Source organism: Ammodytes marinus (genome assembly GCF_949987685.1).
Source record: "Ammodytes marinus genome assembly, chromosome: 3".
NCBI lineage: Eukaryota > Metazoa > Chordata > Actinopteri > Uranoscopiformes > Ammodytidae > Ammodytes > Ammodytes marinus.
In genome coordinates, this window is record NC_137232.1 from 16106476 (window position 1) to 16121789 (window position 15314).

Consider the following 15314-nt stretch of genomic DNA (forward strand, 5'->3'; position numbering starts at 1 on the left):
TTGTTTGAGAACCTCCAATATTTAACCTAAAAAGAAGTTGCAGTTTCCGTATCCCGTTTACACATCGGTTTGGTTTGGTACGGTACCCAATTATTTTGTTTCCACAGTCAAAGTTGGAAAGGGTACCACAATAAATAACCTAGTAAGAGTTTAGAACTTTCTTTTAGGAAAGAAAATGTCGGGCCGCAAAGGTACGATATGGGAGAATCGGGAGGTGGAAACATTTCTCTGCCTCTTTGGAGAGGAAGAGGTGCAAAGGGAGCTGGCTGGATCTGTTAGGAATGAGAGGATTTTTCAGCTAGTCTCTCAGAGAATGGCGGCTGCGGGATATTTGAAATCCACCGAGCAGTGTCGCCTAAAGAGTAAGAAGCTCCGCAGCGAATACAGGAAAATAAAGGCCCACGACAATAGCGAGGACGGCTACAGAAAGGCGTGGAAGTGGTTCGACATGATGGACGCGATCTATGGACACAGGCCGCCAATAAAGGGAATACCAGAGGACCGTGAGACCAGCACGGCAACCTCCTCTCTGCAGGAAGCCGTGGAGACTATCGGTATGATGTGTGTGTGTGGTGGTAGTCAGTGTAAGCGACGTATGTGTCATAACTGAAGAGTAACACCGCTCCTCTCTCCTATTGGTCTAAGCTCTTCGGTCAACTATCTTCTTCTTCCTTCGTTTAATGTTCTCGCTCTCTACCCAAGAACTGTCAGCTGCCTCAACAGCGCCCACTGGCTGGAAAAACACAACTATTCACTAAACACTTAATTCTGTAACTAACCAAAACAAGATGAAATAAACGTTACATATATGTTATGATGTATTCCTACACCTGTTAAATTTGATAAGTTATTACATTTTAATTGAATCTTCAACAAATACAGCAGGCCTTTACCCCTGTCGACCTTTGAAATTTAGATTTCCGAGCAGCATTTGAACGCAACTTGTCTGTGTGCTGGTGCTACTACTAGCCCTGGTGCTAGCTCGTGCCCGGGCCGTGCGACCATTTCCACTAACAAACTGGTGCTATTCGAGTACTTGACGTCGTTTCACTTTTCAACAGGATCTTAAACGGACTCCAAGCGGGCCATCTCGGGGGCTTTTTAGGCGAGCCTTCACAATGAACGAAAGAGTACCGGTATTTTGGACTATGAGTGAAACTAGGGCCCTGTTAAATGTATGGTCCGACGATAATGTGCAGCAACAACTGGAGAGCGTTCATAAGAACGAAAAGATTATTAAGTACATGGTAGATGAGTTGGCAAAGTTAGGTATCATGCGCACAACCACCCAAGTAAGAGATAAACTAAAAAAGATGAGGCATTTGCATAAGACTAAAGGGCGAACGAAATTCCCTTATTTTGACGAAATGGACAGTGTCCTCAGACGACGACGAGAATCACCAGAGGGTCAACAGGAGACCAGTGAATCCCCTGAATGCATTAAAACAACTTTGCCCCAGGCCCCCCAGCCAATAGGTAAACCTTTGGACACTGGCTTGTTTGGTCAGAAAAAAACGTGTGCTCTGAGACTGTAAATGCATAATTGTAAAACATTGAGCGCCACCATGCTTCATCATGCACCTTAAATCTGTTGAGCAAGAAGGATAGAATGAATCTGTAGCACCGGAGTTTTTATTTGTTTAACGAAATGCATTTGTATTCTTATCAAACAGAGAAACCAAAGACAACAGAGAGCAGCGTGCCATCTCCAATCAGAAGGGTCGCCCAGCATCCTGTATTTCGTAGTAGGATCAGACCTGGTAAGTTCAAACCATTATTTACTATCTATGGTTCGAACCCTAGTGTTGCCTACACTTTATGCGGCAGCGGAGCACCTCTTGTTTATGACAAAGCTGATAATTGCTAAACAATGCTATTTTTGTTTTGAGATTTGCTGCAATACTATATAAAGTCAAATAGGCACACCATTTCCTGATCCCCTTGAAGGTGGGGTCTTTCTGGAGAATGCTTGTTGTCAATGTAATTGAAAAGAAATCCTGTGCTAATACACACCCTAGGCTCTGTAAACGGGTATAAACAACTGGGCCCACAGCCTAGGCTGTGAATTAACTCTGGATTTTTTTTCAGCGCCCACAGAACCGATGGGTAGCGGGGTCGTGAGAAAATATGAACTGATTTTGACTAGAAGGGAATTTGACAAAAGCTTTCTCTAGAGACGCTTTCTCCACCTTTTTAATAAAAATATATTTGTTGGCCTTTTTTTATATAAAGAGGTTAATTCAGTATTTGCATCAGGTTCACAGTTTTGACCATTCATATTATTCTCTGATCAAATTAATTGGGAACCTTATTTTATCAAATCAAATGGCAGCTGAATTGATGCAGATGTTTGACGGTTGCTCTGTCCTTGCAGAGAGTCTCAAACGGAGGCCTGACAATGACACGACTAAGGAGTTTCTCAGCGCTATGTCCGAGTGCCACATGCAGTGGCTGGAGAAGGAGACGGAGCAGAGGAGGGGAGAGTGGGAGCGCGAGGCCGAGCTGAGGAGAGAGGAGATGAAGCAGGAGATGACCTTACGCCGAGAAGAAGCAGAACGAGAAGAGAAGCTCAGACGTGAGGAGATGGAGGCTCGAAGCAAAGACACTGCACAGCTCACCTCTTGCCTAATGCAAATTGCAAAGATCATTGCAAAGGACCCCGCTACTTCGTAAGGACATAAGCCGTTAGGGTGTTTTATGAATGGCACATTTTTGATAGCCATGGATGTACAGTATTTTTTTTTTTTTTACTTTGTAACTACAAACATACCATAATCCTGCTACAGAAGAGTAGCAATGGACTGATGTTTTCTGTTTAATGTTGTGGAAACTGAAATATCTGTTTGTTTAGTGCAGATGATAGTTGGTAACCTAATAAAAAATTACAACATTCTGATTCTCAGTAGTCTTTGTTGCTTTAAAGCAAGACATCAACATGTGACGCAGTACAGGCAGTCATGACATTTATACAAATATTTTTACTTTCAACAAAAGAAAAGAGCATCACATTTCTATTTTATGTTATAGTTTTTATGTAAATGTGGCAATTAAAAGCTTAATATAAGCTTTAATAGTCCACAGCTGTAGTGGAAAAACTAAATGTTTGCTAAAATGTTATTTAAATAAGAAAAAGAAAAATCACATGGGCTACTCAAGGTTTCTTTCATTCAATAGCCTACGTTTAGCAGCTAACTACAAACCAACACTTATGAAATAAACGTTACATATATGTTATGATGTATTCCTACACTTGTTACATTTGATAAGTTATTAAATATTAATTGAATCTTCAACAAATACAGTAGGCCTTTACCCCTGTCGACCTTTGAAATTTAGATTTCCGACTAGCATTTGAACGCAACTTGTCTGTGTGCTGGTGCTACTAGCCCGAGTACCTGACTGCAGATCGAGGAGGAGCTTACATTTTCCCTAAATGTGGGCTGTGTGGGTGTCACTACACGATCTGAGGAGCCTGCACGATATGAGGACCGCATGCGCAGAACGGCCGCCATCTTGGAAAGGCCGCAGTCACCTAGGCAACGCACGTCGGCGTCCTCACCCCCGCCCCTCCTAAAGTTCCCCGTGAGCACACACACAAAGTCCGTGGGTCAGCGGCCCCGTAACTGAATTTAATTCCAACACGAAATCAGTATCATGATTAATTGTTATATCTTCATAACAAACTACATTTCATGAAAATCGGTTCAGAATTGAGCGAGTTACAGTCTGTTTTTAGTGCAGTCTGGGCTCTCCAAAACACTTTGGGCTAAGCGGGCTGTCAAAGATGGCGGCCATTTTGCGCACGCGCACCTCATATCGTGCAGGCTCCTCACTTCGTGTAGCTACAGGCTGGTCTAAACCGTCTAAACGTTTAAGCAGAAAGCGGGAGAACGTATTTCCGTCTGAGTCCATAATACTGCGCGCTTTTCTGCCAAGAGGTAAGTTGCCGCTCTCTGTTCGTGTAGCCTACATTATGGATAGATCAACAAGTTGATCATTAAAATATTCATGCAAGTAACATGCATAGGTCTCATGTTTATGTCATGAGGTCGTTTGAATAATAGCATTTAGGCAGTGTTTTTCAGCTTTTTTGAACCCTTTCGTGCATGGCGTCCACATGTGACGACAATTAAATAAACTCCAATATGCTGGGCTTATCATGGTAATATTATCTAAACCACATTGGTAAAATATGTTTCGTGAAACATTGAAACCTGATTTAAATTTTGCTTTTCCCCTCCAGATACAAATTTGTATATTTTATCTACATCCTACCACAGCTCGCACACGCACACTGCACCACGACATTGCACCACATAACACACACACATTACAAAACCAGTTACCAAAACAGTTTTTTTTAAGAACTCCTTGCAACTCCTTGAATATTTGCAAGAGAAAATTGTGTATTGTGTGGAATTGTCCGAAAGAATGATAAATAAATAAATAAAAACAGTAATTAATGTGCTATATTTGTGTGTGTTTCTACCCTAGAGTATGTCTGAAAGAAATAAAGAAGGTAATCAATAAATCATTCACTTGAATTAGAGTATGATAAGGCATAATAACAGGATTCCAATATCAACATCTAATGCATGGCCTTACTCTTTGCATAGTGCATTCCATTTTGAAATTGGAATTCTGCGTTGACAATGATCAAAATAAATGTAATGAAATACATTCCTTTATTCATTATTTGTGTCCATTTGTTACCCACAGCTACTTTGATTGACCTTGTGTTGCCTTCGTACATGTGCGTGCGTGTGTGTATGTGCGTGACAGGTGTCCCACTACATGGAGCCCCACATCCTGGGCTGGAGGCCTCTCATGCTCTCCATGGTCAAGCTCAGGCTGATTTACTTCCTCTTCCTGAGGCCATCCCTGATGATGTCAATGTGGTAAAAGAGATAAAAATTTCAGTGTCAATTTCAGACAGTAAAAGTTATGTTTTAGCAGGGGTTTAAGTGATGCTGTGCCTTTTTAATGTTTATTCTTTTCCCCTCTGATATATAGAGACACATTAGTATACTTTTGGATGGTGATGCACCAAACATTAATAACATCACCAACAGTGAACTGTTCCACTGTCCCTTCTGTAAATACGTGGGTGCAAAATATAAGGTTGACTACCATGTACAAGGCCATTCGTCAGTGAAACACAAAGGTGCTTATCTAAAATATTACACAAATGAATTACTTTGTATTTTTTCACAAGTATGAATCTTACTCCCTTAATTCCTCTCTTACAGAGTTCACAATAATCAAGTGCGGATTAAGTTGTCGGACGGCAACACATTTTCATTGTTGCTATTGTGCAGCAACACTCAGAAATCGATTGCAATTGGTAAGGCACCTACAAATACACCAGGAGGAGGTGCAAGCTGCAGCCCCTGCACAGCACTTTGTGGCCCCCGCTCAGCTCCCTGTGGCCCCCCCTCAGCACCCATTGGCTACTGCAGAATGTTCCACGGCCACTAAAGCATCAAGTGAGCAAAATAAATTCTGCTGTCCTCATTGCAAGTTGATTTTAAACAAAAGAAACTTCAAAACACACTGCAGGAGAAAACACACCAACCTCCTTGAGACGTTAACAAAGGACAGATTTTTTAAATCAGGCCCCCCAGCCAATAGGTAAACCTTTGGACACTGGCTTGTTTGGTCAGAAAAAGACATGTGCTATGAGACTGTAAATGCATAATTGTAAAACATTGAGCGCCACCATGCTTCATCATGCACCTTAAATCTGTTGAGCAAGAAGGATAGATATACACTTTCATAAAATGAATCTGTAGCACCGAAGTTTTTATTTGTTTAACGAAATGCATTTGTATTCTTATCAAACAGAGAAACCAAAGACAACAGAGAGCAGCGTGCCATCTCCAATCAGAAGGGTTGGACAGCATCCTGTATTTCGTAGTAGGATCAGACCTGGTAAGTTCAAACCATTATTTACTATCTATGGTTCGAACCCTAGTGTTGCCTACACTTTATGCGGCAGCGGAGCACCTCTTGTTTATGACAAAGCTGATAATTGCTATAAAATGCATTTTTTTTGTTTTGTGATTTGCTGCAATACTATATAAAGTCAAATAGGCACACCATTTCCTGATCCCCTTGAAGGTGGGGTCTTTCTGGAGAATGCTTGTAGTCAACATGATTGAAAAGAAATCCTGTGCTAATACACACCCTAGGCTCTGTAAACGGGTATAAACAACTGGGCCCACAGCCTAGGCTGTGAATTAACTCTGGATTTTTTTTCAGCGCCCACAGAACCGACGGGTAGCGGGGTCGTGAGAAAATATGAACTGATTTTGACTAGAAGTGAATTTGACAAAAGCTTTCTCTAGAAACACTTTCTCCACCTTTTTAATAAAACTACATTAGTTGGCCTTTTTATTTTAGGTTAATTCAGTATTTGCATCAGGTTCACAGTTTTGACCATTCATATTATTCTCTTTTGAGAATAATATTAATGGGTGTTGCAGTTCTGGTACACACAACAAACCATGCAAATTAGATGGGGCATTAGTTTATCTGCACCCTTTCAAGTCACTAACGGGGTGAGACAAGGTGGCATCTTGTCACCTGTCTTCTTCAATGTGTATATAGATAATCTTTCTAAGAAGCTTAGAGAATGTAAGACTGGATGTATGGTGGGAGAGAGTATTATCAACCACCTCATATACGCTGATGATTTGGTCATCATGTCTCCATATAGTGCTGGGCTACAGCAACTGCTCAAAGTGTGCTCTAGCTACGGAGTTCAATATGACATTAAATTCAATCCTAAGAAGAGCGTTAAGCAAAAGTTTCCTTAATTCTTACTGTCTGACCGTACTCTAGAGGTGGTTAGGAAGGTACGGTATTTAGGTCACATCATCACTGATGATCTATGTGATGATGATGATGTCCAGCGCCAGTGCTGTAAGCTTTAAGCACAGGCCAATATGTTGGCACGCAAATTCCATATGTGCACGGATGATGTGAAACTTACACAACTCACCTCTGGTGTAAATATAGAACAGCAAAACTGAAAAAGTTACAGGTAGCGTATAATGATGCGTTTAGGATCCTCCTTAAGCTTCCAAGATGGACAAGTGCTAGCTCTTTGTTTGTGACTAGTAATGTCCCCACCTTTCATGCTGTGTTGAGGAATTTAATTTACACATGTATGTGTCGACTTCTAGAGTCAAAAAACAAACTAATAATTGCACTCACTGACACTAAACAGAGTGATACAAGGTTCTCCTCTGGGTTGTGGAAACATTAGAATCGATGCTTGTATGTATTTTAATTTGTGTTGTCATGTATTTGTATTGTCTTTTTATATGGAACTTTGAGTCCAGAATAAAGTATTAATTAATTCATTCTCTGATCAAATTAATTGGGAACCTTATTTTATCAAATCGAATGTGGAAACTGAAATATCTGTTTCTTTAGTGCAGATGATAGTTGGTAACCTAATAAAAAATTACAACATTCTGATTCTCAGTAGTCTTTGTTGCTTTAAAGCAAGATTAATTATCAGTGGTACACATGTGATGGAGAACAGGCAGTCATGACATTTATACAAATATTTTTACTTTCAACAAAAGAAAAGAGCATCACATTTCTATTTTATGTTATAGTTTTTATGTAAATGTGGCGATTAAAAGCTTAATATAAGCTTTAATAGTCCACAGATGTAGTGGAAAAAATAAATGTTTATTAAAATGTTATTTAAATAAGAAAAAGAAAAATCACATAGGCTACTCAAGGTTTCTTTCATTCAATACGTTTAGCAGCTAACTACAAACCAACACTTATGCAATAAACGTTACATATATGTTATGGTGTATTCCTACGCCTGTTAAATTTGATAAGTTATTAAATATTAATTGAATCTTCAACAAATACAGTAGGCCTTTACCCCTGTCGACATTTGAAATTTAGATTTCCGAGCAGCAGGTTTACCCAGCCAATAGGTAAACCTTTGGACACTGGCTTGTTTGGTCAGAAAAAATTGTGTGCTCTGAGACTGTAAATGCATAATTGTAAAACATTGAGCGCCACCATGCTTCATCATGCCCCTTAAATCTGTTGAGCAAGAAGGATAGGTATACACTTTCATAAAATGAATCTGTAGCACCGAAGTTTTTATTTGTTTAACGAAATGCATTTGTATTCTTATCAAACAGAGAAACCAAAGACAACAGAGAGCAGCGTGCCATCTCCAATCAGAAGGGTCGGACAGCATCCTGTATTTCGTAGTAGGATCAGGGGCCTCATTTATAAAGCTTTGCGTGGGATTCACGTGGAAGCTGGCGTACGGAAGAAATGTAGGATGTACGTGCGAACAAAAATATTCGGATTTATAAAACAGTGCGCACTCACGTCCTACGCCTGTTTCCCTTTATAAATCACAATCTACTCTAAATGTGGCGCAGCCTTTGCGGGCTTCACGTACCGCCCATATTTACCCATACATAGTCATCGACACGCCCGAATTAATATCATTTACTGAGTGCATGAAGGCGGTAGTGGCAATCGCCGACTGAAAGGGAAATGGAAAAATAAACTCCACACGGTGTGGATCACTGCGGTCACCCCGAAGTACCCGTTGGAGAAGTGGCGAACAGGGAAAATATAGTTTGGTGGCAGTGTGAGCGTAAAGGCGATAGAGTGCAGCCTGTGGCGATCTCTGTGAACGCTGTGGCCGAAATAAAAAGAAGTGATCCGACATAAAAGTGGACGCAAACAAGTGCATATCCTCACACAACAGTGTTTGTGCCACGAGCGGGGGGCACTGAGACCCCCCATGAGATACAGATTCGGAGAATTCATCCCGGGGCAGTGACGGGCGGCGGAGGGTTAATAATAAACTTCACAGTCCCTTTCAAAACACAATTGCGACGTGCTTAAACACAAAGAAAAACACATAGATAAAACGGACTAAAAGCCGTGAAAAAAATCACAGTAGCCTATGTGATGTACAGTAGGCTTATCATTAGTGTATGAAAAGGTGCACTCCTGTCTGCCTGACTGAGGCATCGAGAACAGCGTCAGTGTAAAAGTAATAGGCTGTATTCCACCTCAATATTATCAGAATTAATTCCACAACATGCAGATAGGTTATTCTTTAATAACTGCAGAGCTTATTCGAACGTTGCTATTTTGTTTTTATTTGCACTCATATGTCTCCGTTTGTAGGCTATTTAAGATCCTAATTCGTTTTGTTTTTGTTGGTATCACTCCATGGAAAAATCCGTGGAGGCATTTGTTCATTAGTTGTAAGAATGGCTTCATCCGTTTTGCAAAGGAACTCCCAATATATGATAGACCTACATGGCTTATAATAGGCCTATCTGGATACATTTTACACAAACACATTCGTTCTCGCACTTCATACATGTGCCGACGGAGTCGCCGTTTCTCCTTTCTCCACTTTCTGTGCGTACGCATGGGTCAGAGTTTGCGTGGAGGACCGCACATCTCCCGTCAAGTTTGGTTTTTATAAATCCCAATATTTGCTTAGAAATTGGCGTGCGCCCTCTTCTGGGCGTACGCAAGCTTTATAAATGAGGCCCCAGACCTGGTAAGTTCAAACCATTATTTACTATCTATGGTTCGAACCCTAGTGTTGCCTACACTTTATGCAGCAGCGGAGCACCTCTTGTTTATGACAAAGCTGATAATTGCTAAAAAATGCTATTTTTGTTTTGAGATTTGCTGCAATACTATATAATAAAGTCAAATAGGCACACCATTTCCTGATCCCCTTGAAGGTGGAGTCTTTCTGGAGAATGCTTGTTGTCATTATCATTGAAAATAAATCCTGTGCTAATACACACCCTAGGCTCTGTAAACGGGTATAAACAACTGGGCCCACAGCCTAGGCTGTGAATTAACACTGGATTTTTTTTCAGCGCCCACAGAACCGACGGGTAGCGTGAGAAAATATGAACTGATTTTGACTAGAAGGGAATTTGACAAAAGCTTTCTCTAGAGACGCTTTCTCCACCTTTTTAATAAAACTACATTGGTTGGCCTTTTTTTTAATAAAGAGGTTAATGCAGTATTTGCATCAGGTTCACAGTTTTGACCATTCATATTATTCTCTGATCAAATTAATTGGGAACCTTATTTTATCAAATCAAATGGCAGCTGAATTGATGCAGATGTTTGACGGTTGCTCTGTCCTTGCAGAGAGTCTCAAACGGAGGCCTGACAATGACACGACTAAGGAGTTTCTCAGCGCTATGTCCGAGTGCCACATGCAGTGGCTGGAGAAGGAGACGGAGCAGAGGAGGGGAGAGTGGGAGCGCGAGGCCGAGCTGAGGAGAGAGGAGATGAAGCAGGAGATGACCTTACGCCGAGAAGAAGCAGAACGAGAAGAGAAGCTCAGACGTGAGGAGATGGAGGCTCGAAGCAAAGACACTGCACAGCTCACCTCTTGCCTAATGCAAATTGCAAAGATCATTGCAAAGGACCCCGCTACTTCGTAAGGACATAAGCCGTTAGGGTGTTTTATGAATGGCACATTTTTGATAGCCATGGATGTACAGTATATTTTTTTTTTACTTTGTAACTACAAACATACCATAATCCTGCTACAGAAGAGTAGCAATGGACTGATGTTTTCTGTTTAATGTTGTGGAAACTGAAATATCTGTTTGTTTAGTGCAGATGATAGTTGGTAACCTAATAAAAAATTACAACATTCTGATTCTCAGTAGTCTTTGTTGCTTTAAAGCAAGATTCATTATGTGGTACACATGTGACGGAGAACAGGCAGTTTGTCATCAGGTATTACAGTACTTTCCCTGTAGACAACACAGGGTGGCCATGTTCACTCAAGGCATTGTTTGACCTTTGCTTCACAAGGTCACCTCAAACATCTTCCACCTGTACCTGTCTTAAAAATGTATCACGAAATTAGAAAAACACATAATTATACATGATTAAGGGGGCGCCCTTAGCTCAGTTGGTAGGGCGTCCCCCCGGGCTTGGCCCAGCAGTTCGATTCCTGCCCGCTGTCGTTCTCTGCATGTCATGTCACTCACTCCCCTCTCTGCCCCATTTCAACTCTGTCTCTTAACACTGTCAATAAAGCATAAAAATGCCAAAAAAAATATCTTAAAAAAAAAAAATGATACATGATTATAACAGGTCATCTCTAGCTATCACATTTCTATTTTATGTTATCGTTTTTATGTAAGTGTGGCGATGAAAATGTGTATTCTTGTTCATTTTATAAATGAGTATTCAATGCACAACCCACAGCTTCAAACATTGTTTTGGTTTATATATCACACAGATATTGTCCTAAGTGACAGTTTGTAAGTCATACTAGTCTTACATGAGTCTTATGATTCTGTATCAAATGTATAATTTTGCATAGTCACACATTACTTTATGCAACAGCTTTTATTTTTAAACTTTTCTTTTTACAAAAAAGAGGGATTCATAAAAAAAAGTACACATTTTTTAAGCCAGAAGAACAGTAGCTCTTTCTGTCAGAATTATACATAGTAAACTGTTATTCATCAATTCTAATTTACTCAATTGACCAACAAAGTGGCATCCGCCGTAGTTACTTGAATTTGAACAAAATATACAAAAAAAATTGTCTTTAAATTGGCTCATATATAAAACACATTCACAAAACTCAGTAACGACAAACTGTAACAAAAAGTGATGAGATTATATTTGGCATCATTCTTTAAAAACAGTTGTGTTATAAACGAGTCTGTTTCACTACTCATTTGCGGTTCCGTTAACAATTGGCTCATCGTGAACGATCCATTCTGGCAGAAATGTATCCTCGTTTTTCTCACAGAGATTATGAAGCACACAGCACGTCTCCACCATGTCCTTGACAATCTCCACGGTGCAGTCGTTACGCTTGTTCAGGCACCTCCACCTGCCCTTCAACCTCTCAAAGGCATACTGTGCTACACTGTGCGCTTGCCCGATCTGAGTATTGAACAGCTCTTGTTCTGGAGTCAGCCAGCTTGTGTTGGTGTACGGTTTGAGGAGCCAGTTGTCAGAAGGACACCCTGCATCACCGAGAATGAAGAGGCCCCCATCACTTCCACAGAGGTTTTGCATCCTGATGGGGAAATCCTCGCATGCCCAAGACTCTGTAAGTGCGCTGGAATCCGTCACCCACGTTGGGGACGTCATGTTTAAGTCCCAGAACATGCCTTTGCCATCCGATACGGCTTGTAATACGATAGCAAGATAACTGTCTCTGCTAGGTTGCTCAGAATAGTAGTGTGGTGGTCTGATGATGGGAATGCGCATACCGTGCACTACACCAATGCACTGAGGAATCCCATATGTGTGGTAGAAAAAGTCTGCCATTCTGACAAGCTCACAGTCGTTTGGGGCCTCAACAAGCTGCGGTTTGAGAACTTGAATGACTGCCGTGCAGAAGTCATGCAAACAGTGGCATACAGACGCCGCCCCCACAGCGAAGAGGTTTCCCAATGTTTTGTAGTCACAGTGGTGTTGAGCCAGTTTATAGATAGGCAGAGCCACTCTCTTTTGAAGGGGGATGCACAGGCGAAAAAGGGTGTCCTGCCTCTTCAACTGTGGCTCCAGCGCTGTGCAGATGTAGTTGAAAGTCTTTCTTGATACACTGAAATGCCTCAGCCACTCCTCATCTGTGAAGGCAGCCGCTGTGGTCTCCCACCAGTTGCTGGACCGAGGGTAGAACCACACTTTGGCTCTGCGTTGCAAGCGACCGCTCAAGAAGCGATGTGTTGCCTGGTTGGAATTGAAAACAAGCAAAGAAATAGCACAGGAAATTACAAAGAATACACACACCTTGAACAGCTTATAGTGTCATTATATATGGGGATGGATGATAATAGAAAATGAACAATCTGGCTGATGTCTTATAATCAAAGTAATAACAGAAATCAAGCTAGCAAGTCATTTTTAATAATGACGAATTCACGCACAAAATAAGGCTCTTACCATGATACATGTGTTTGATAAGGTGGTAAACACATGACCGACCATCCATGACGTTAATCATGGATGTCCAATGCAATTGTCTTGCAAATTATAGAGATGTACTTAGTGGGCAGTCACAAACAAAGTTATGGAAGTATTGTCAAGTAAAACAAATCGTAGTCATGTGTGTGTGCTCATACCGCTTTCATCCATTTGTCATGAGCACGGAAGCGATGCAGTTGATTCTGTTTGCAGACTTTGTCCCTCATCTTCCATGTTTGGTGGAGTTTCTTCATACGCAGACGCCGAGCTCTCCTCAGCTTCAGGCGGCGCTCCTTTTGTCGAGCCTCGGTTTGTCTGTCCTGTAACTGTCTGGCTCTCCACCATGCGATAACCGAGACAAACAACCCTCCCCACAAATCCGCTTCTTCCATAGTTGTTTACCGCAGAGCCATTTAGGGGGCTCGGGTTAAGGTTTACTTACTAGACACGTCGGAAACGAGGGAAATGGGTAACCAAGAGCATGAACAATGTAATCAGCGCAACTTTGCGCTGATTACACACTGGCGCCCTCTGGTGTACTGGAGTGTGTGGTACAATGACTTTTGAAATTTACTACTATGAAAGATCCATCAAATATTAAAATAAAATAAGTTAAAATCTTAATTTTCTATCATATTTATGGCGTAAAAGATGCACGTAATCACAGCCCCATACTAATTGCAAACACAGTGCTAGTAGGTATTTAACATTAGTATTTTCATTGACTTTGTTATCCTTCCCAATTGTAATGTTGAATGGCTCTATCGTGTAGTCCTGTGGCCAAACCTGCACATTGCATGCCACTGTTGAAATATACAGTCCAGAGCTGGCAAAAATTATTAGAACTGGAGTCCAGCAGACAGCATGAAGCTTGGGGGGATTTTTCTCTATGCTTGTTGAAATACACAACACCTATACTTTTTACAGCTCTAAGAAACGTCAGCAATTTAGTTTTTATCATGGTGAAAAAGCCATCATTTTTCTCCACCACTTTTTTGGAATGAGACAACCTTACTTCTCCCTGAAAAGGACACAATGGCTGTAGTGGCAAACTCGACCAGTGCTGCACCCTATGAATGGGAATATTATTATGATTACCTTGATCCTTTGATTGTGGATGAGAGCAAGCTGAAATACAATAAATGTAAGTCTTAACACTGAATAGAATGATTGTATTTGCCTTCTTGTGTCATATTAAGATAACGGCACATTTGCTCTTCCCTTTCAAGACTCAATAGTTATAATATTCTGGATCATTCTGGCTGCTTTTTTGGGATTCCTCTTTCTTGGTTTGACTCTAATGTCTCACAGTGGAAACTTGCCAAGGTAGGTGTGATGCACCATCTTCTAAAGTCTCACTGCTTTGAATGGAAGTAGATTGGAAGTGTGTTTTGTAACTCTAACATCGTAATATACATTTATATACACACACAGGCATACACATACATATAGATATTTATAAATGCCAACTTTTTTTTCTTATTTTTGCAGGAGTAAAAGATCCAAAAGAGGAAGTCACAGACAATCTTCTGCTTGACCTGAGGCTTGATCGTAATGACAGCCCTAATGGATGTGAACAAAAATGTTAAAAACTGAGGTAATTTAAACACAATTTTAAAATAGCGACGATGAAAATGTAGAAAATCTGAAACAGCAACCGATGATTCTGCTTTTTCTTTCCATTTCACTGAATACGTTCAAAGTTCAAGGCTACCTTTACCATTAGACAAACTGTTATGTAATCGCTATCCTTAAACCGTCAATGTTTGTATATGTAAACTCTGACCTCGATGATAAAAGATACAAGGAGAGCCGAGATACTGTGGTAGATTTAAATAGTCTCCATTCATCAAGAGTTGCCGAGCAGATAGTCTAAAGTTGGGGTCACAAGGAAGAGGTAGAACATCCCTAGATGGACGTGTGTTCAACTTAGTGTTGCACAAGTAATGGAACGATATGTCTATTTGCAGATATTAATACACCTGATACTCCCCCCACACCGATATAAGACTGTGTGTGAGCATGTACTAACAGCCTTTTGGGGGATAGCCCCCCAGCTCAATGCTATCACTAAGTCCTCTGTAATGTCTGTTGGAATTTCTGAAATAAACTTGGAACATTGATTTGAAGTCCAGTCTGCCGCCTTTGTCTTTGTCAATGCCATGGTTGATCCGGCTACCACAAATTGGCGTCACGAACAGGATAAAATGACAATGGACATGAGGAGCTGGCCATTCCAAGACTGTTCGTTGTTATACAAAAAAAGAACCGTGTGTAGGGTCCATGGACTGAGACTTGGCTGAGCGGAAATGGCTGGACTGCAATCATGC

The 15314-nt window shown here is 40.9% G+C and overlaps 3 protein-coding genes across 4 annotated transcripts; 2 read left to right on the plus strand and 1 right to left on the minus strand.

Annotated features, from left to right (window-relative positions):
- Positions 1 to 93: 93 nt before the first annotated feature.
- LOC307271381 (uncharacterized protein) lies at positions 94 to 2867 on the plus strand. 2 transcript variants are annotated; one of them, XM_080053811.1, is made up of 3 exons: positions 94 to 554; positions 1674 to 1760; positions 2375 to 2867. In XM_080053811.1, exons 1-3 carry the CDS (start codon positions 176 to 178, stop codon positions 2671 to 2673), a joined length of 765 nt encoding a protein of 254 aa, XP_079909937.1. In that variant the 5' UTR covers positions 94 to 175; the 3' UTR covers positions 2674 to 2867. The 2 variants fall into 2 exon arrangements, with proteins under 2 accessions (XP_079909937.1, XP_079909938.1); XM_080053812.1 differs by lacking the exon at positions 94 to 554 and adding an exon at positions 983 to 1476.
- A 1047-nt stretch (positions 2868 to 3914) lies between these two features.
- Positions 3915 to 10660, plus strand: LOC307248527 (uncharacterized protein). The gene is made up of 7 exons (XM_080024935.1): positions 3915 to 3938; positions 4495 to 4519; positions 4720 to 4898; positions 5014 to 5164; positions 5250 to 5486; positions 5845 to 5931; positions 10186 to 10660. The coding sequence occupies exons 2-7, from the start codon at positions 4498 to 4500 to the stop codon at positions 10482 to 10484; spliced, it is 975 nt and encodes a 324-aa protein (XP_079881061.1). The 5' UTR covers positions 3915 to 3938; positions 4495 to 4497; the 3' UTR covers positions 10485 to 10660.
- A 691-nt stretch (positions 10661 to 11351) lies between these two features.
- LOC307270696 (uncharacterized protein) lies at positions 11352 to 13417 on the minus strand. The gene is made up of 2 exons (XM_080053510.1): positions 13143 to 13417; positions 11352 to 12750 (listed from the first exon to the last, which is right to left on the minus strand). Exons 1-2 carry the CDS (start codon positions 13374 to 13376, stop codon positions 11737 to 11739), a joined length of 1248 nt encoding a protein of 415 aa, XP_079909636.1. The 5' UTR covers positions 13377 to 13417; the 3' UTR covers positions 11352 to 11736.
- Positions 13418 to 15314: the final 1897 nt, after the last annotated feature.